General features: G+C 37.3%; 2 protein-coding genes across 2 annotated transcripts in view; one reads left to right on the plus strand and one right to left on the minus strand.

Annotated features, from left to right (window-relative positions):
* FBXL13 (F-box and leucine rich repeat protein 13) overlaps nucleotides 1–9,860 on the plus strand; it is a 262,519-nt gene extending 252,659 nt beyond the window's left edge. The window contains exon 22 of the transcript XR_004268363.1: nucleotides 9,771–9,860. The gene's annotated coding sequence lies outside the window, so the exon portion shown is untranslated. The remainder of the gene's footprint in view (nucleotides 1–9,770) is intronic.
* The window catches only part of FAM185A (family with sequence similarity 185 member A), a 54,215-nt gene that overhangs the window by 10,185 nt on the left and 22,322 nt on the right, over nucleotides 1–21,708 (minus strand). Inside the window, exons 5-7 of the mRNA XM_032276396.1 lie at nucleotides 19,400–19,441; nucleotides 15,852–15,947; nucleotides 11,303–11,437 (exon numbers count right to left, since the gene is read on the minus strand). Of these exons, the coding sequence (XP_032132287.1) occupies nucleotides 11,303–11,437; nucleotides 15,852–15,947; nucleotides 19,400–19,441 (273 nt within the window). The remainder of the gene's footprint in view (nucleotides 1–11,302; nucleotides 11,438–15,851; nucleotides 15,948–19,399; nucleotides 19,442–21,708) is intronic.

Consider the following 21,708-nt stretch of genomic DNA (forward strand, 5'->3'; position numbering starts at 1 on the left):
AATTCATCATAAATATTTTCCTTGTTGAATCCAAGCACACAAAATAGAATGATCCTCTTCCTCAGTATAGTTTTTTCCCTTTGTTATTCTCAGCTGGAGAAAAGGTGCTAGGTGCTTTGTACCATCTCATCTTTTTGTCAAATGCTTTTCTGATGCAAATTATTCTCAGAATTCTTGTCTCTCCCTTTCACTGTAAGCCATAATCTTATCTATGTCCTGGAGCTCACTGCATCTTCCCCAGAACACAGTTGAGTATTCAAGGACCTCCTGTAAGGTTTTTCCTCTTCTTCTCTCGCTATATTTTCAATATCATGGCCCCGTTTTAACTAGCTTTCATAAACTGGTTAAAATCTTAGACCAATTGGTAAACCACTATGTTAACTCTAACTCTTTATCAATAAGGGGTTCAGTTTTTTAAAACTGTTCTTTTTCTGTGCCTATGCTGCATTTGGTAGGTCATGATTTCAAGGTATCTTGCACCCAATTGTTTTTCTGTAATACAGAGTTTCTTTTTTTAGTAATTAAAATAAATGTGGGGCCAGGCACGATGGATCATGCCTGTAATCCTAGCACTTTGGGAGGCCAAGGTGGGCGGATCACCCGACGTAAGGAGTTTGAGACCAGCCTGGCCAACATGGTGAAACCCCGTATCTACCAAAAATGCAAAAAATTAGCTGGGTATGGTGGCAGGCACCTGTAATCCCAGCTACTCGGGAGGCTAAGGCAAAACTGCTTGAACCTGGGAGGTGGAGGTTGCAGTGAGCCAAGATTGTGTCATTACATTCAAACCTGGGCGACAATAGTGAAACTCTGTCTCACAAAAAAAAAAAAAATTAAAAATTAAAAAAATAAAATGAATGCAGAGGAAAGAACCGGAAATCCTGACATTTTTGTTGTTTTTCCAACTTTTTCTTTTTTTAAATAACCATTTAGCACCCATAATAAATCCTCAACAATAGTAAGGCTTTTCTAAATATCCGAGATGTTTTCCTTAATATATTATCACCTCCACAATAATATATTTCTTACTTATGGAGTGAAAAGCCTTCAACCCATTTCCTTGGCACCAATAGAGGCCAAGCACACTGTTACTGTTCTCAAGAAAAAGGGCACACGGCTGGGTGCAGTGGCTCACACCTCTAATCCCAGCAGTTTGGGAGGCCAGGGTGGTCGGATCACGAGATCAGGAGATTTAGACCACCCAGGCTAACACAGCGAAACCCCATCTCTACTAAAAATACAAAAAATTAGCTGAGCATGATACGCCTGTATTCCCAGCTACTCAGGAGGCTGAGGCAGGAGAATCACTTGACCTGGGAGATGGAGGTTGGAGTGAGCCAAGATCACGCCAGTGCACTCTAGCCTGGGTGACAAAGTGAGACTCCATCTCAAAAAAAAAAAAAAGAAAAAGGACACATAAGCAATTTCAGCTTAGAGGCAATACTAAAAAGGGAGGACAGTTTATAAAATTCCATTTAGGTTGCTTGAAAATAGCTTTTTCTATCTTGCCAATAAGTAATTTACTGAAAGTTCTTTGTACTTTGACCTGAATCTGAGGAGACTCTATTCTATTAATAATTCGTAAAGTTTATAAATTCCTTACTACAAAAGTCTTTCAACATAAATTGGAATTTGGGGTTCCATAACCCTTTACTCCTCTTGCCTATTAAAATCAGACAATGTTTCCTCATCCAAGAAATGGGGAAATGACAGTAACAACCATTTATCAAACAAACCCCTTTCCTGCCTGGGTACTAGACTGCCTTTTCAGTACTAACAAATTAGCCAAAAGATTAGAAATTTGGTTTAGGAGTCATGCAGCTGGAAGCTTCTAAACCTCCCCAAATTGCTCCTGGGGATAACATGACTATTGTAAAACCTAAGATCAGGGCTTGAGATATTTTGCAGACCCTGCTGCACTCAGTGGATCAGCTGGCATGACCTAGATTGATAAACTGGTCTTGTGGCCCCTCTCAGGAGCCGACTCAGCAAAAAAGGACAGTTCTAACTACCTATGATTTCATCTCAGACTGACCAATCAAAACTCCCAACTCACTGGCCCCCTATCAAATTATCCTTAAAAACTCAGATCATCATATTCTCAGGGAGATTGATTTGAGTAATAATAAAACTGGTCTGCATAGCCAGCTCTGCATGAATTTCTCTTTCTTGATTGCAGTGCCCTGTCTTGATAAATCAGCTCTTTCTAGGCAGTGGGCAGGTTAACCTGTAGGGTGGTTACAACATTGTGAATTTTACTTTGTTGGGTACTGGACACTTTTTTATTCCTGTAAAGCTTGAACTTTGTTCAAGGATGCAGTTAAGTTTTAACCCTTTCATCTCTTGCTTTTATAATTTGTTAGTCAGTTCTAGAGTGGTGGTGCTCAGCCTAAGACTGTTTCCCACTACTAAGTGCTCTACCCAATGCCCCATGAGTTATGATATTTTTTTCCAGTCTGGTGGGAAGAACAGGCATTATTCTTGGATCTGTGTGAGCACCATGTTCTGTTTCCTCTGGTACTTTGTCCTGTGAACTCTTTATAGATCTTTATAGACTCTCATCTTGATCTCCCCAAGTCAGGGAGTATTCTAGACTCCAAAGCAGTTCGCCTTTCCTGTACTGGAACCTGGAGACTCTCTCAAGGCAGTAAGCAGGACTGATCTTGTTTGTTTCCTGTATCTGTTTAACTTTTAAATTTTTTTGTCATTGTTTCAGTTGGGAAGGTAACTGACCGTTTAGCTCCATCCTGCCCAGAAGACTTCATTATTTTTCTTTCTCCCTCTCCCCCTGACTTTCTGTCTTCTTCTTTCCACCCTCTTTTTTAACTTCTTATTTTGAAATAATTACTCATAAGAAGTTACAAAAACAGTAGGGAGAGGTTCTATGTACCATCACTCAGTTCCCCAAATAGTAGTAACATCTTCTATAACTATACTGCACTATCAAAACCAGGAAATTAGCTGGCAAATTAACTGGACTATAGACCTGCCTCAAATTTCATCAATTTTTACATGCATTCATTTTTTTGGTATGTCTTTGTGTATATTCATGACATTTTATCTATCATTTATAAAGATTCATATAACCATCATTTTAATCAAGATATAGATCTGTTCTCTCACTACAAAGGAAGTCCCTTGTCATGTCCCTTTAAAGTCATATTCTCCTTCTCCTTCCCTAATGTATGGCAACCACTTGTCTGTTCTCTACCTCTATAATTTTGTCATTTCAAGAATGTTAATATAAATGGAATCATACAGTATAGAAAATTTTGAGATTGGTATTTTTTACTGAGAATAATGCCCTTACTGTCCCTTCAAGTTGTTTACATCAACAGATTGTTCCCTTTATTGATGCATTGCCTTATGTGGACATAAGTCACATGAATATTCAGTCAGGGAAGGATATTTAAGTCATTTCCAGTTTTTGGCTATTACAATTAAAGCATGAACATTTGTATACAGGTTTTTGTGTGAACATAAGTTTCATTTCCCCAGGACAAATGCCCAGGAATATAAATGCTAGGTGATTAATGTAAGTTTCTTTCTTTTCTTTTCTTTTTTGTTTTTTAAGAAACTGCCAGACTGAATCATAGAGTGGCTGTATCATTTTATATTCCACCAGTAATGTAGGAGAGATCCAGTTTCTCTGCACCCTTGCCAGCATTTGAATAATCAGTATTTTTAATTTTAGCCATTCTAGTAAGTATACAGTATTTTATTCTGGTTTTAATTTGTATTTCCCTAATGGCTAGTAATGGTAAATATCTTTTTGTGTATTTATTTGCCATCATGTATCTTCTATGGTTACATTGTTTCTTAAATGTTACAAGATTAAACTTTTATGTGCATGAATCATGTTTTCTTCACTACTGGGGATAGTTCACTTAGGATAGGGATTTGGCTATGGTTTAATATTTCTTGAATGACCAAAATAAATACAAAAACAATAATAAAACAAAACCCCACAGGCATCACAAACAGAACTCATAATGCTCGAAGATTGGGGCCTGTGCTTTGAACTCTAGTCTAGATATCAGCAAACTATAGCTCACAGGCTAAATCTGGCCAGGGGCCTATTTTTGTTTGCCCTGAAAGCTAAGAAGGGCTTTTACATTCTTTTTCTTTCTTTTTTAAGATGGAGTCTCTCTTTGTCACCCAGGCTGGAGTGCAGTGGTGCAATCTCCGCTCACTGCAACCTTAGCCTTCCGGGTACAAGCAGTTCTTCCTGTTCAGCCTCCTGAGTAGCTGAGATTACAGGCGTCTGCCACCATGGCCAGCTAACGTTCGTATATTAGTAGAGACGAAGTTTCGCCATGCTGGCTAGACTGGTCTATAACTCCTGACCTCAGGAGATCTGCCTACCTCAACCTCCCAAAGTGCTGGGATTACAGGTGTGAGTCACCATGCCTGGCCGGGGTTTTACATTTTTAAAGGGTTATTAAAAAACGAAGCCAAAAAAGAATATACAACAGAGTCCATATGTAATCTGCTAAGTCTAACATATTTACTATATGGTGTTTATAGATAAAGTTTGCAGATGAACAGAAAGAAAACCAGATCTTCTTTTGGGGGGCAAACAACATTGACATCTGATTACCCATGATACTCCCAAGATCTTACACTTTAACAAAAAGGTGGGGAAATAAAAACCCCATAAAAGCACCATGACTTGAAAACAGTTCCCACAATAACTTCGTATCAAGGTTTTTTTTGAGCAGATAGCTGTAAGCCTTATAGCATTCTTCATTCTGTTATTGAATTTCTTCCATGTGATCCTAAAGTATATATACATTGCTGACAAATTCATGTGCTATAAGCTTTGAAAAAACAAAAACTTCAGTGGCGTCTAAAATCAGAGATATTTCCATGAGTTAGTCATATCAAAAGATTGGATTTTTCCACATTTGGAGAGAAAACAGTGTCTTCAGATTTTTAAAGTGGCATCTTATGAGCTTAGTCCCATTTCAACCTCTTTTCCAACTCATGAACCAGTATTCCATTATAAATAACAATTCCATTGTATGTTATTACTCTCTGGCCTTTAGACAAGCTAAGAACTCTTTTCTGACTTCGTGGTTTATTTTGATCCCAAATGAATTTATTTTTTATATGCTTTCTATTTCCAGTTTTACTAAAATGAAGTAAACCCAGTAGTGCTAGCTTCCCTACTATCCAGACAGTGACAAATACCAATCCTTTCACTGGCAACACACTTTGCCTCTAATATTCTTTAAACATTTAAATATCTAAATCGTGGTGTTAGAAAGACAAAAGGACTTTGCACCACATGCATACCTGGGCTTGGAGACGTGTTGTATACCACAGGCAAGTTTCATATCTAAGTTGATGAACCAAGTCTAAAACCTAATAGAGAAGCCAACTTATTAGAAGTATCTTACCTAAGCCACTCACAATATGTTAAATTTACCACACATGGGTAGAGGACAAAACTTAGAATCAAGGCTCTCATAAAGATTAGAGAATGGGCCAGGCGCGGTGGCTCAAGCCTGTAATCCCAGCACTTTGGGAGGCCGAGGCGGGTGGATCACAAGGTCAAGAGATCAAGACCATCCTGGTCAACATGGTGAAACCCCGTCTCTACTAAAAAAAAAAGCTACAAAAAATGAGCTGGGCATGGTGGCGTGTGCCTGTAATCCCAGCTACTCAGGAGGCTGAGGCAGGAGAATTGCCTGAACCCAGGAGGTGGAGGTTGCGGTGAGCCGAGATCATGCCATTGCACTCCAGCCTGGGTAACAAGAGCGAAACTCCGTCTCAAAAAAAAAAAGATTAGAGAATGAAGCCCCAGTACACAATTGTGCATAGCTTTTTAGTAGGTAAATGTTTCAGCCTGAGAGTCTCAGGTTTCCTTTTGACCTCAGAATAGCATATAATATGTGTAAATCATGGTAGGAATTATACAGTTGAGTTAATTTATCAGTGACAGCAATAGCAAAGGAAACCATGGAGCAGGAAATAAAATAAAATTATAGGGCTGACACATCAAAACCCTGTGGGAAGCTGGAACCTAAGGGACTAAATTTTACTGGCATGGCTTCTTGCAGAGATTATCCAGAAGTCATGCTGCAGATAAAATCCAGACTCTTAGCAATGAGGGTATTTCTGTTTCTGTGCCTCATGGGCTTTATGAGGAAGGCCCAGATGAGCTGAGCTCAGCTGCCTGTAATAACAGCTCACATATAAAGCTGCTCATTATTTCCAAAATTTGGTTTCAGATTGGAAATCTCCACAGAAAAAAGCAATATGTCCTGATTTTCTAGGCCTCTTAAATTATTTCACCCAGTTGATACATAAGGCCTGTGGCTGTCTGGGCACCAAACAGTTTTAGAATCAAAATGAAATATGAAAGTTTCTCTTAAACCCAATCACCTGTTCATACTCAACAGCTCCCTCCAGGGACTGATGCTGTCTTCGCCTGAGTGCCTGCTGCATTATTACTTTAATGGATTTAATCTGATATCAGAGACAACCTACAGATCCATCTGGAGCCCAACCTCATAGGATAGTATGTGCTACTCTACAAAATGACACTTGATAAGTACCTAGATTCTGCCGCTGCGAACAGGAAATAAACTCATCATTCTGCAACGTGGCCCTTCCTGCTTCAGGAAGTGGGGCCAGAGTATAAGACATAATAACAACTAACACATAAAAATAACTCAATAGGCTGAGGCGCCTCATGATAACCAATGAGGTAAGCATGCATCTTCCTCATAGCATTCCTTCATCTTTATCTTCAAGCAAAAGTTACTGAAGGCCTATTTATTTGCTGAGTTTAAGATAGCTCACTATGGAGTCCAGGACCCTGTACTCCTCCTCCTGAATTACTGCAGTAACCTCCTAAAAAGTGAAAGTCGTTTTTTTTCTCCTTCATCCACCATTGTTCTTTCTCATCTGTCCCCACTCAGAGTAATCTTTCTAACACACAAATCTCGTTATGTGAACCCCAAGTTAAAACTTTCCAAGGGCTTTCTGGTGCTCTTAACATACAATCCAGACTGTCCCATGTGATCTGACCTCTCCCAAACTCTCCAGCCTCCTCATATGCCACTTTCCCTGTTACTCTCTATACTCTGGCCATATTTGACTTCTCTCGCTTCCTCACCTCTGTATTCTCACAGTACAAGGTACATATGTTTATTCTAACATTGATCCCACTGTATTGTATTCTTTGGTTTGCCTTTCCTCACTAGAATGTAAGCTCCTCAGAAGGCAGTGAGACCATGCTTTATATTACCCTTGCACTCCTAATTTCTGGCAGTGCTTCACTTAATAAACATTTGTTGAGTAACTGAGTGAATAAAGAAAAACAGAGGAGACAAGAGAAAGAGGAGGTAGGCTAGGGAAAGATAATTTTGTTTTTAAACATACTAAGTTTGAGATGGCACTGGTTTAGTGGAATAGAAAGGGGCAAGAACAGTAGACAGATCAGGTCTGCAGGTATGGATTTGGAAGTAATATACACAGAAATAATGACTGAAGTCATGGGAATAGTTTTAAAACTAAATCTAAATTTTAGAAAGGTATATGGTTCTGTGCATAAATGAATAAAAATATGACAAAATAGCTTTAGCTTATAATTCAAACATGCAACATATGTAAATAATTTTGGTTATGCTATGATTCAGAGCACAGTTAAACAAATTTGTATTACTACCTTAGATTATTGGGACCAAAAATAGCTAACTCTCTTGGCTCCTTATTAAACTCAAGACATTAGATCACAAGTTGATTCTTACTATATTTGATATCCAGTCACACATTGCATAATAATGGTTAAGTCAATGAACTACAGAAATTATGGTTGTCCCATAAGATTATATGAGAGCTAAAAAATTCCTATCACCTAGTAACTTCGTAGCCATCCTAATGGTTGTTTAAATGCAACACATTACTCACATTTGTGGTGATGCTGGCGTAAACAAACCCACTGCACTGTGACATAAAAGTATAGCACATATATTATATATACTGCATAATACTTGTTAATGAGAACAAATGACCATGTTACTGGTTTATGTATTTACTATACTTTTTGTTGTTAGAGTATACACCTTCTGGTTATTAAAAAAGTTGGGCCAGGCATGGTGGCTCACACCTGTAATCCCAGCACTTTGGGAGGCTGAGGTGGGCAGATCACCTGAGGCCAGGAGTTTGAGACCACCTGACCAACATGGAGAAACCCCGTCTCTACTAAAAATACAAACTTAGCTGGGATGGTAGCCATACCTGTAATCCCAGCTACTCGAGAGGCTGAGGCAGGAGAATCACTTGAACCTGGGAGGCAGAGGTTGCCATGAGCCTAGATCAAGTCATTGCACTCCAGCCTGGGCAACAAGAATGAAACCCCATCTCAAAAAACAAGTTAAGATACAACAGCTTCAAGCAGGTCCTTCAGGAAGTATTTCAGAAGAAGGCATTATCATGGCAGAAGATGACAGCTCCATGTGTATTATTGCCCCTGAAGTCCTTTCACTGGGATAAGATGTGGAGGTGAAAGTGATATTGGTGTTCCTGACCCTGTAAAGGCCTAGGCTAATGCGTATGTTTGTGTCTTAGTTTTTAAGAAAGTTTAAAAAGTTAAAAAAAAGAAAAAGAAAATTAACAATTTTAAAAACAGAAAAAGCTTACAGAATAAGGATAGACAAAATACACTTGTACAGCTATAAACTGCGTTTGTGTTTCAAGCTAAGTATTATTACAAAAGAATCAAAACTTTTTATTTTATTTTTGAGAGGGAGTCTCACTCTGTTGCCCAGGCTGGAGTGCAGTGGCATGATCTTGGCTCACTGCAAGCTCCACCTCTTGGATTGAAGGGATTCTCCTGCCTCAGCCTCCCAAGTAGCTGAGATTACAGGTGCCTGCCACCATACCCAGCTAATTTTTGTATTCTTAGCAGAGATGGGGTTTTACCATGTTGGTCAGGCTGGTCTCGAATTCCTGACCTCAAATGATCTGTCTGCCTCAGCCTCCCAAAGTGCTGGGATTACAGTCATGAGCTCCTGCGCCCAGCCTCAAAAAGTTTTTAAAAATTGAAGTTTAGGCTGGGCACAGTAGCTCATGCCTGTAATCCCAGCACTTTGGGAGGCCAAAGTGGGTGGATCACCTGAAGTCAGGAGTTCAAGACCAGCCTGGCCAGCATGGTGAAACCCTGCCTCTACTAAGAATACAAAAATTACCTAGGTATGGTGGCACACACCTGTGGTCCTAGCTGCTCTGGAGGCTGAGGCAGGAGAATTGCTTGAACCCAGGAGGCAGAGGTTGCAGTGAGCTGAGATCACGCCACTGCACTCCAGCCTGGGCAACAGAGCAAGACTATATCTCAAATAAATAAATAAATATTGAAGTTTATAAAGTAAAAATGTTCTTTGGGAAGTTGAGGCAGGAGGGTCACTTGAGGCCAGGAGTTGAAGACAAGCCTGGGAAACATAGCAAGGTCTCGTCTCTAATTAAAATTTTTTAAAAAATTAGCAGGGTGTGGTAGTACACACCAATCCCAGTCACTACAGAGCCTGAGGCAGAAGGATCACTTGATCCCAGAGTTCAAGTTTACAGTGAGCTATAATTGCACTCCAGCCTAGGCAACAGAGGAAGAAGCTGTCTGTAGAATAAAGTAAAAAAGTCACAGTAAGCTAAGGTTAATTTATTATTAAAGAAACTTAAAAATAAATTTAGTATAGCCTAACTGTACAGTATTGATAAAGTCTATAGTAGTAAGTAGTATATAGTAATATCCTAGTCCTTCACAGGTGCTCACCACTCACCATACTGACTCATCCGAAGCAGCTTCCAGTCCTGCATGCTCTATTCACGGTAAGTGCCCTATACAGGTGTACCATGTTTTATCTTTCATACGATGTTTTTACTGTACCTTTTCAATGTTTAGATATACAAATGCCATTGCATTACAATTGCCTACAGTTTTCAGTACAGTAGCCTGCTGTACAAGGCGTAGCCTACGAGCAATATGCTACCATATAGCCTCAGTGTGTAGCAGGCTGTATCATCTAGGTTTGTGTGAGTTCACTCTATAATGTTCACATGACAACAAAATTGCCTAATAACACATTTCTCAGAATGTATCTCTGTCATTAAGCGACATATGACTGTACTTAGATTTTCATCAAATTTTTACCAAGTAAGTATGAGTCTACCCATTACGTAGCTTGCAGTCGGATCTGGGAGTATATAGGTATTATTTTTATTCCTGTTGTTTTTGTTAATATTGTATGAATTTTAACAGGTATCTTTCTTAATTTTCATGACATATAAAATGAATATCTAAAACTGAAATTTGATATTATGAAGACCACCCTCCCCTACTCCCCTATTCTTCCTTTTTCTAGTCAGCATCTCGTGGGTTTAGCTTGTAGCATTCATCCCTATACCAGTTTAATTGCAATGTCCTCCTTGATGCCATTCTGTTTAAAGAAAAACTTTACCAGCATTTAATTTTTTTATTCATTAAGACAACAAACCTTGGCTGGGCACAGTGGCTCACACCTGTAATCCCAGCACTTTTGGAGGCCAAGGCGGGCGGATAAACCTGAGGTCAGGAATTCGAGAGCAGCCTGGCCAACACGGTGAAACCCCGTCTCTACTAAAAATACAAAAAAATTAGCCAGATGTGGTGCTGCACACCTGTAGTCCCAGCTACTTGGGAGGCTGAGGCAGGAGAATCGCTTGAACTCAGGAGTCAGAGGTTGCAGGGAGCTGAGGTCATGCTACACTCCAGCATGGGCGATAAAGCGAGACTCCATCTCAAAACAAAAACAAAAGCAAAAAATACAAACCAATAATAAACCTTAAAAAAACTGTATCAGCCACCAGTGTAGCCAGATATAATGAAAAATGCACAAAAGCTATTCACATTTGTGGGACTGAGAATTTATTGTTCTAAAAGAGCAAGTTAAAAATGTACATACCAAACAAAATTCCTATTTACCCCATCATACAAAGTTAGTTTTAAATTTTGCATTATAATATGTATTCAGTTTATTTTTAAGGTCAAGAATGAGAAAGCAGCTCTTCTAGAAAATTTAAATATCAATTTTACCCAAATACAGGACTAATGAGTGTTCATAAATGATGTAATGAGGTTTTTTCAAACAAAATGTATACATCATTTAATGAGAAACAACTAGAAGAAAAAAGATGTGAAACATTAGAACATAATAATGGAAAAGTATAAAAAAGCTAAAACTTCCATTAAGTATACCACATTTCTACTTATGTATGGAGAATGACAATTCATCTGACATAGCAAAAGCAGCCTACTTACCAGTCACTGTTACAACATCATCTTTATGCGCTTCAGCCATTTCCTGAACATGGACTTCTGGGTGCACGTCAACCTCTTTCCCTGATAACTGTAAATGAGCTTGAAGAGAAGATGGGACCTTGACAATAATAGAACCTGTCATAGATAAAAAGGAGAGCTTAGTTAACATAAAGAAATCAAAAGTACCAGAGTCTATTATAAATTTGACTGAAAGGGTAGCCTTGCTCCTGGGACACTGTTTTTACTCCTCAGCTTATGGTTTTTATTTAAACCTTTTCCTTATTCCCAGGTGCCCCAAGTTTCCTTACTCTCAAGGCAGTCACAGTTAACTTCTGTCAAGAATATGGGTTATTAGGACATTATTAACTTCTAGTTCCTCTTTTGCCAATAGTCCTACCCAGCTCATCCAGCACCAGAAAGTGAATAGTTTACTATGTAGCTTATAGATAGGATTTACCATTTAGCATTTAATATGAGCCAGACCCCTAATTACATCATGTCTTAATCCCCATATTAACTCTATGAGGTATTAATTAATTGATTAATTATTTTTTTGAGACAAAGTTTTGCTCTTGTCACCTAGGCTGGAGTGCAATGGTTTGATCTTGGCTCACCACAACCTCTGCCTCCTGGGTTCAAGCAATTCTCCTGCCTCAGCCTCCCGAGTAGCTGGGATTACAGGCATGTGCCACCACGCCTGGCTAATTTTGTATTTTTATTAGAGATAGGGTTTTTCCATGTTGGTCAGGCTGGTCTCGAACTCCCAACCACAGGTGATCCGCCCGCCTCAACCTCCCAAACTGCTGGGATTGCAGGTGTAAGCCACCGCACTGGGCCCTAAGAGATATTATTATCATCCCAGTTTTACAGATAAGAACTTGCTCAAGTTCCTACTAGTGCTAGTGCTGGAAACTAGACTCAGCTCAATAATGCTTGCATGGTATTTCACACACTACTACCTCATCTGCTACAGGACTTGTGACCTTATCATTATAACACAACTAGGACACTGAGCTCTAGTGCTTTCAGTTATGCCTTGTGTGTGACAAAAAATAACAATAGAAAAGGATTGTTTGAATTCCAACCCACTAATGTTTCTTTTGAGTGGATTACAAGCTTTTGGATACCTAAGGTGAGACACTCAACCTGTATTTCCATACAACCTGGCTGTAATTCAAGCTTCTAAAGGAGTAAATCAGAAAACGTACTCTGTTAGGTATAGAATCATTTTTCAAAACAATTATGTGGGTTGCAGTGTAAATTCACTTACACATTCTTATTTCAGAAGTTTTTCTTTCTGTTTTTCATCAAGTAAAGTAGGTGAAAGGTCCCTGTCATAAAACATTTACCCCATCTCTGTGGACAAAGATGGTCAGGATGATACCCATTGTGAATATTATAAAGATTCCTTGAGAATGCATTTGCTTTTGTGTCATAGTTTTCCTTCCAATCTGGCTAACATCAGCTTAAGCATCCTTAAGTAATTTCATATTTTCTTAGTCTTCCTTTGAGCTGGAAGTTTGAGATAAACATGATGAACTCTTGTATTTACTTCTCAAAAAAAATTAGGGAACAATGCACATCACTACAACTAGTTTATTAAGAAATAAATTTCAGCCAGGCACAGTGGCTCACGGCTGTAATCCCAGCATTTTGGAAGGCCAAGGTAGGTGGATTGCTTGAGCTCAGGAGTTCGAGACCAGCCTGGGCTACATGGTGAAACTCTGTCGTTATCCCCCACCCCCCCAAAAAAAGCTGGGTGTGATGGTGCAAACTGTAGTCTCATCTACCTGGAAGGCTAACCTCCCAAGCTTAGGTGATCCTGACAAGGCTACAGTGAACCATGATTTTGCTGCTGCCCTCCAGCCTGGGTGACAGAGTGGGACCCTGTCTCAAAAACAAAAACAAAAAACCAAATTGCTTTCCAGGGTTCAAATATAAACTACAGATAGGAGATTCCCATAACAACATATGAGGGCTTTAGGAAAAAACAAAACAAAAACAACCATGGAAGATTTCAGGATAAATAGAAGACACATTTTTCTACTAAACATACTTTCAAAAGTAGAAAATCATGGATTTTAAAAAACTGTTTTCTAGGACTTGATATCTCTAAATGTATCAAGTTTCAAATGTGCTAATTTTATGAACACTTTTTTTCTGTTCTTAAATATATAACATGATCTTAGATTTTTGAGATCTTTAAAAATGTTAAGCAACACAAAGAGTTCTACCCCGTCTCCCTCCACATCTTTAAAAACCAAAAACCACCACTACCAAAACTCTATATTACTGTTTGTGAATGAAGAATTTTCATGACTTGAAAACCTTCCTAATGTCCCATGTTTAACATTAACTTTTTTAGAAAGGAGAGCTCTTTTTCTGTTCTTTAACCTCTTTTCACTTCATAAACATCTTCATGGTTGACATCAGTACTGTCTTCTTAAAAATTCAAATGTGGAGGCTGGGGGTGGTGGTTCACACCTGTAATCCCAGCACTTTGGGAGGCTGAGGTGGGCAAATCAGGAGGTCAGGAGATTGAGACCATCCTGGCCAACATGGTAAACCCTGTCTCTACTAAAAATACAAAAATTAGCCAGGCATGGTAGCGCACACCTGTAATCTCAGCTACTTGGGAGGCTGAGGCAGGAGAATGGCTTGAACCCAGGAGGCAGACATTGCAGTGAGCAGAGATTGCACCACTGCACTCCAGCCTGGCAACAGAGCAAGACTCTGTCTCTCAAAAAAAAAGAAAAAAAAATTCAAATGTGAACTAAAAGCACCATTTATTGGAGGCATATTATGTTAAAATTAGTGATTTTCCAAAGGACAAAATGTTAAGTAGAAAAGTCAGTACTCAGATTCAGGTGTGACTCCCAGGCCCAAGCATAGCCTTTCTGAATGAATTAATAAGGTTACCGTATTAATTTTCATAAGGTGAAAGAAAACAAGCATTATATATTTTTCCACATCACAAAATGGTGAAGACCTAAGAAACTCAAGTGTCTGGCTCTGAATACTACAGCAAGACAGTGGCAGAGTTGGAATGGATTCCAGATGTCTTTGCTAACCATTAAGAAAGAGTACTGAATAACTTTCCATTACTCTAAAAAGTTACTGTTCCCAAGTGTATTAAGAATTCAGAGATCTAAAGTAAAACAGAAATCTTTGTTTTCACTTATCTTTAAGCTTCTGCCAGTAACGTGGTACTGGTAGAAGAAAACATAAAACTAATACTAATCAAATTTTGCAACATCAAATACTATTTCAATAGGTTGCTGGAACAATATTCCAAATAATACTAAAAAATATTTTAAGTGACTAAAGACTAACAATCTTCAAAAGTTTTACAGTTTTCTGTTTGTTTTATTTTGCCTACCATGCAAAACATTAAATAACTTTTATGTAAGAGCTGCTTATTCAAAACTTTGTTCTTACTCTGTTACTAGTTATATTAACAATATATGCCTTTTCTCCTTGGATCTTTGTAGTAACAGAGTGTTTACAGGCCATTTATAATTTACCCTGAGGAGTATTACCTGAACCTCTTAGATTTAGCAAGGACATAAGTTTATCCTATTTTAAAGGGAGAAAATATGATATTGAGAAATCATACTGGTGTGTCAGCAGTAACTGAGGTTTCAGACCTCTGTGTTTTGCAGTTTTGACACTGGCAAAAGATTCTGGAGATGGATTTTAAAAAAACTATTAAATCAACATGGTAAAGAAACTACTAATAGCAGGAACAATCAGTCTTTGTGAGGAAATATTTTCCTTGTTAAACATCTGGCCAACATGCAAGAGCTTCTAGACTTTTTAATTTTTTTTTATACAGAGCTATAGTTAATAACTTTCTGCATCCAAGCCACTTTAGCTCCTATGGCCAAGCTACTTCACCCAAGCCACTTGTCAACACATATGTGTATATCCATGTGTGCAGAAGAACAGACAAATTCATATTTAGCTTTCAGATAAATGAAAAGTATACCATTTTAAGTGGAAGAATTGGACTCAGAATAAGTTGGGTCAGAAGTTAAATTATAGATAGAGATACATCATAAGTCTTGATACATCAAGAGACTAAATACTCACTTTAGAAGACCTTCCTTTGTGATACCTTTATTTCAGGATCACACTTTGAAAACTGTTACTCTACACTGATTGCCTGAGAAGTTCCTTTTACAGGCTGGCAGAAAAGCTTGTCTTTGGTGTATGGCAGCGTTTTTCCTTCAAAGATTATTCTATTTCAGAATAGACTAAACTGAAAAATCCACAGAGCAACATTTTAAAATTCCATAATAACAGTCAAAATATTACATTTTTGTTTGTACTACAAGGGAAAGATAGTCTGCATGGCCATCTGTCCCAAAAGTTGTAAAGATCATTGGTCTAGAGAGCTAGCAGACTAGTGCCTTGAAATCAGGTTCTATCAGAAGATATTTTCTTGAAATCACTATGTTAATATAGATAATTTGACCATCTGTTTCCTGAGTGTTACATAAACCTTCTTTACATCATATGTCAAAATAAAACCTTCCAGTTGACTAACCTTTATGGGATTTCAATTCCACTTTCCCCAGTTGGCTGACATAAACATCTATGGCACCCTGATGAGTTGAGGCTTTTAGACATCCAGAAGATGAATCTGGGAAGAAGAAAAAACCTTAAGTAAAATCATTCTTACTTGATAAATGGAATTATAAACTTGAAATAAAAGGCTCTGCTTTAGCATTAGGATGAGGGGCTAAGAATCTTGGAAGGTTTAGTATTTTCCTTATAACAATGCCATTGTACTGAAATGTAAACAGTATAAAAATATAGAAATCTATTTTTTTCTTTTTTTTCTCCCCCTTTTTGGAGATGGGGTCTCACTATGTTGACTGGTCTTGAACTCCTGGCCTCAAGTGATCCTCCCATCTTGGCCTCCCAAAGTGCTGGGATTACAGACACCAGCCACCATACCCAGTCTTAGAAATCTATTAAACTAGGCAACTAATTAAAAAATCTCTACATTAACCTGAATAACTTATCTCTAAACATTTACTCTAAAACTTAATGAGTAGGAAGGACAGTCTGCAAGTAATGGATCCTTGACCACTAAGCATCATTGATATATCTAGTTTATTATCATGTTGATACATTTAGTAAGCTTTCAATAATTACCAAAGAATTCTATTTCGTGTATAGTCACATACAAGCCGTAGCAAGGTTAACAGAAATCAAAACCTCTCATAATTTCTCCTTGTAGCAAATTTGCTAGCACTAAAAAGTCTTCCTAATAGTAAAAGAGTACCCTACATAAAGTTGTTGCATTTCTTTTTTTTCTTTTTTTTTTAGAGGTATGGCCTTGCTATGTTGCCCAGACTGTTCTGTGACTCCTGGGCTCAAGCAATACTCCTGGGATTACAGGCACAAGCCACTGTTCCTGGCTTGTTGCACTTCTTAAAGGGGTAGAAAGGCAGGGTGGAATAATTTAAAGAGTAGTGAAGCTTGTTTACATCTAATAGTTCTAGTTCTTCTTAAGTTTCTGGAATTGAAAAGGTATCTTTAAGTGAGGATAAGCAAATAATAATTAAGGTAACCCTGATTTGACATTCAAATTTCCCTGTTGTCGATGACCCTAGTTTTCAATTGGCCAGTATTTCAAGTTCAAGGGAAAATAGAAATAAGGAAGTAAGGAAATGAACTTCAAGAGTCAGTGATAAGTGGTTTTTCCTTCTTCTCTTTCTCCCATGGCAGTTGAACCTTTAATTTAGTATTCTGTGTGACTGCCTGGAGAAGGCTAAAGCATATTTTTTTAGAGAGGCCTCTTAAAAAGCATATTTTTTCAGAAGGTTTTATTACTTCAAAGTGGAAACAAAGTACGGAGTGTGGTGAAAATTGTGCCAAAAATTATACTTTTGCAAAACACAGAGAGAAAACATTTGTGTGTGTGTGTGTGTGTGTGTATAGGAGCCAACATTTTTCTTTTAAAAAATGTAAATGACTGGGGCCGGGCGCGGTGGCTCACGCCTGTAATCCCAGCACTTTGGGAGGCCGAGGCGGGTGGATCACGAGGTCAAGAGATCGAGACCATCCTGGTCAACATGGTGAAACCCCGTTTCTACTAAAAATACAAAAAATCAGCTGGGCATGGTGGCGCATGCTACTCAGGAGGCTGAGGCAGGAGAACTGCCTGAACCCAGGAGGCGGAGGTTGCGGTGAGCTGAGATCGCGCCATTGCACTGCAGCCTGGGCAACAAGAGCGAAACTCCGTCTCAAAAAAAAAAAAAAAAAAAGTAAATGACTTCAAAGACAATAAATTTGGAATACATTGTTTAAAATCTGGCTCCAAGATCATTTATAATAATTTATGTCCAATTTATACTGAAAATGCCCTTTATCAGACCCGGTTTATTTAGTTTTCAAGTGTCAAAAGTAAACACTGACATTGGGAAACGAAACCACTAGAGATAAATGACACAGAATAGCTGTACAAAGATGAACATTTCACTTCTTAAGAACCAACAGAAACTCCTTTTCAAACCTCTTACTGCATCCTAAAAGAAGCCAAATAAAAAATTACATTATGCTAAAAAAAAAAAAGAAAAGTGAATACACAATATGCATATTATTCCAGGTTGAACAAAGTAAAACAGCTGAAATACTAGTTTGATTTCTTGTTTTCTCAAGAATGGAAAAAAACCACACAAGATTCTTATGTGACTCATAAACAATATTTTCATTTATTTTTCCCCCAATGAGAAATAAATGACAGCTAAACAATTATATCCTAAGCCACAAAGTAATTCTATACCCATGTTATCTGTATTGATCTCTAATGATGGCTCATCCCTTGAAGGCTGTCAAAAAATAAAAAGTCAAGATGTTTCAAAAAAGAAGGCAAAGGTGATATTTTAAAACTATGCAGCAAAATAAGCCCTATTTTTTTGTTTAACACAAATTGTCAGATCTAAAATTAATTATCAAGAGTAAAATTAAGGCTTCATGCACAGAATTTCATTTTTTTGGAGTTTACATACTGAAGAAATTCTATAGATCTGGGAAAAAGTCCTATAGATCTAATGTACAGCATAGTGACTGTAATTAACAATACTGTACTGTATACTTGAAATTTGCTAAAAGAGTAAATCTTAAACATTTTCATCATATACACATATAAAATGGTAATGAGGTGAAGTGATAGATATGTTAACTAAACAGATTGTGGAAATAATTTCACAACATATATGTATATCGTATATCAAATCATTATATTGCATGTACACCTTAAATATATATGGTTTTGTCAGTTATATCTCAGTAAAGACAGGAAAAGCAAACACACACACACACACACACACACAAAAGAAGCCAAAATAAATCTACATTGTAATGTGTTTAGCTCAGTGCTTAGCACATGAGAACTGAGTAAATCATAGCTATTTTAAAGAAAGGGCCATGTGTGGTGGCTTATACCTGTAATTCCAGCACTTTGGGAGGCTGAGGCAGGAGAACTGCTTGAAGCCAAGCATTTGAGACCAGTATGGGCAACAAAGCAAGACCTTGTCTCTCTTTTTAAAAATAGTAAATAAATCAATAAAAATTTAAAAGAAAGATCAATGAATATAGTTGGTCACATTAATAAACTAAAAGAAAAAATAATCATTTCAATAAATTCAGAAAATGTATTTGACAAAATTCAACACTCATTGATGATCAAAGAAAATGAAAGAGAAACTAAGCAAACAAGGAATAAAAGATAACTCTCCCAGTCTGATAAAAGGTTTTTATCTGTTAAAAACCTATAGCTAACATCACACTTAATGATAAAATATTGAATGCATTCCCCATAATATTGGGGACAAGGATAGGGATCAAGAGCAAGGAATCACATTCTCATTACTACAATTCAACATTATACTGAAGTTCACAGCTAGCCTGATAAGGCGAGAAAAATAAATAAACACAATGAAGATTGGTTCTGCCTATATTTGATTTGTGATCCTGTCAAGTTCATCAGTTGAACTGTAGACTTCATTTATTCTAATAAAGTCATCACAATATACCTATTTTTAAAAGTGGGCAAAATACGCCAACTAGTAACTTAGCACATACCTACTGTGATGTTACCCATCTTGCTTTGTAATGTTATATTACCTGTAAAAAAAAAGAAAAAGATATTTTTATGTACTAGAGATAATCTAGAAAGGAACTGTGATATATAGCAATGCTAAAACATGGTTGAATATCTACAATGTTATTTTTGTTAGCAGTTTTTCCCAATATCACAAATCCAGTCAAAAATTTAGTTCTGAAAGAACTAGGTTTAGTTATCTCTGCAAACTTTCTTCCTCTACCACCAAACCTTTAGCTTTTGTAGCATAGCTATAAATCACCATACCTGCTGGCACAGAGGAAAAACAATAATTCTAAAACTCGTAAGTGAAAAAAATTACTGAAACATACTCACTATACATTTTCAACCTAAATATCAATGTATTTATAGATTGCACAAAGCCACGTTTTCAACCAAATAACACTAAAATATGGTATGAAAAAAGAATTACTTTTATTTCTCAGGCCACTTGCCATGACTGTTAGATTAAAGTAGTTTCTGGGCCAAGAGTTAAAGTGGTTTGAGATAGGAATAATGAATACATGGAGGTATAACTAACAAAACAGAACAAAGAAGCTTCAAAGGTTTCCATCCTTTTAGTGAAAATGTTTTCTGTGATAAGTATGGAATATTGTGACCATTCTTCCCAGCTCCCTTCCTCTAATATCAAAAGTAGTAGGATTCTTCTTCATATGTTTGTATGTATAAGTATTCCTAGTATCAGGAACTCATATTTATTCCACTGAAAATAGGAGCAATAATGTTATCTCTCTTTTTTTTTTTAATTCCCCAAAATGGAAGCACTTTCCAGTACAGACAAAAGGAAAAGTGCCTCTTTTTTGGGTAACAATGTTATCTCTTCTAAAATAATTCCAAAACTACACTAAAAAGTAAAGAAATAACTTTGGCCTCAGAATTAATCTTCAGTAAACTCATTTTATCTCATTTCATATACCTTATGAATACTGACTTGTATCAATATCTAGGAAAAAGTTAAAAAGGCACTGGATTCATTTACTCAATAGCCAGATATGCCTGATTGCAAAAATCCATCCAAAGGTCTAACATACCATCATATTTCCTATGAGTATATGAATAAGGAGTAAATTTATGTATGAATAAAAACTTGGTTTGTATACTGAAGCTTATAAGATTAAATTTTTTTTTTTCATATTTTAGATTCAGGGGATACATGTGCAGGTTTGTTACCTGGGTATATTGTGTGATACTGAGGTCTGGGGTACAAATGATCCCATCACCTAGGTACTGAGCATAGTACCCAATAGTTTTTCAACCCTTGTCCACTCCCTCCATCTCCTATCTAGTAGACTCTAGTTTTTACTGTTGCCATCTTTATGTCCATGAGTATCCAGTGTTTACCCCCCACTTATAGGTGAGAACATGTGGTATTTGATTTTCTATTCCTGTGTTAATTTGCTTAGGATAACAGCCTCCAGCGCATCCATGCTGTTGCGAAGGATATAATTTTGTTCTTCTTTATGGCCACATAGTACTCCATGATGTATATGTACCACATTTTCTTTATCCAATCCACCACCAATGGGCACATAGGTTGATTCCATGTCTTTGCTATTATGAATAGCGCTGCAAAGAACATGTTGAGTGCACATGTCTTTTTGGAAGAATGATTTATTTTCTTTTGGATATATTTCCAGTAATGCGATTGCTGGGTTGAATGGTAGTTCTGTTTTGCATTCTTTGAGAAATCTTCAAACTGCTTTCCACAGTGGCTGAATTAATTTACATTCCCACCAACAGTGTATGAGTGTTCCCCTTTCTCCACAGCGTCTCCAGCATCTGTTGTTTTTTGAGTTATTTTTAATAATAGCCATTCTGACTGGTATAAGATGGTATCTTGTAGTTTGGATTTGCATTTTTCTGATGATTAAGTGATTTAGAGCAGTTTTTCATGTTTGTTAGTTTCTTGAGTGTCTTCTATTGAGAAGTACCTGTTCCTGTCTTTTGCTCATTTTAATAGGGTTATTAGTTTTTTGCTTTTAAGTTCCTTAAAGATTCAAAGGATATTAAACCTTTGTCAGATACAGAGTGTGCAAACACTTTCTCCCATTCTGTAGGTTGTTGAGGCAGAAGCTCTTTAATTAGATCCTACTTGCTAGAATATGGCCTAAAGGTAAATCTGAAGGGAGGGTTTGACTCTAAAACCTTTTGTTAAGACTCCAGAAAGATGGTGGTACCTCATGGTATTAATCATTTATACCAAGAAAGTATTTTAAAAAGATGATTAAGGCCTCACAGATCTCAGTCAAACAGACCTAGAAAGCTTGAG

The sequence above is a fragment of the Sapajus apella genome, unplaced genomic scaffold (genome assembly GCF_009761245.1).
Source record: "Sapajus apella isolate SASKATOON/1434 unplaced genomic scaffold, GSC_monkey_1.0 scaffold7, whole genome shotgun sequence".
Lineage (NCBI taxonomy): Eukaryota > Metazoa > Chordata > Mammalia > Primates > Cebidae > Sapajus > Sapajus apella.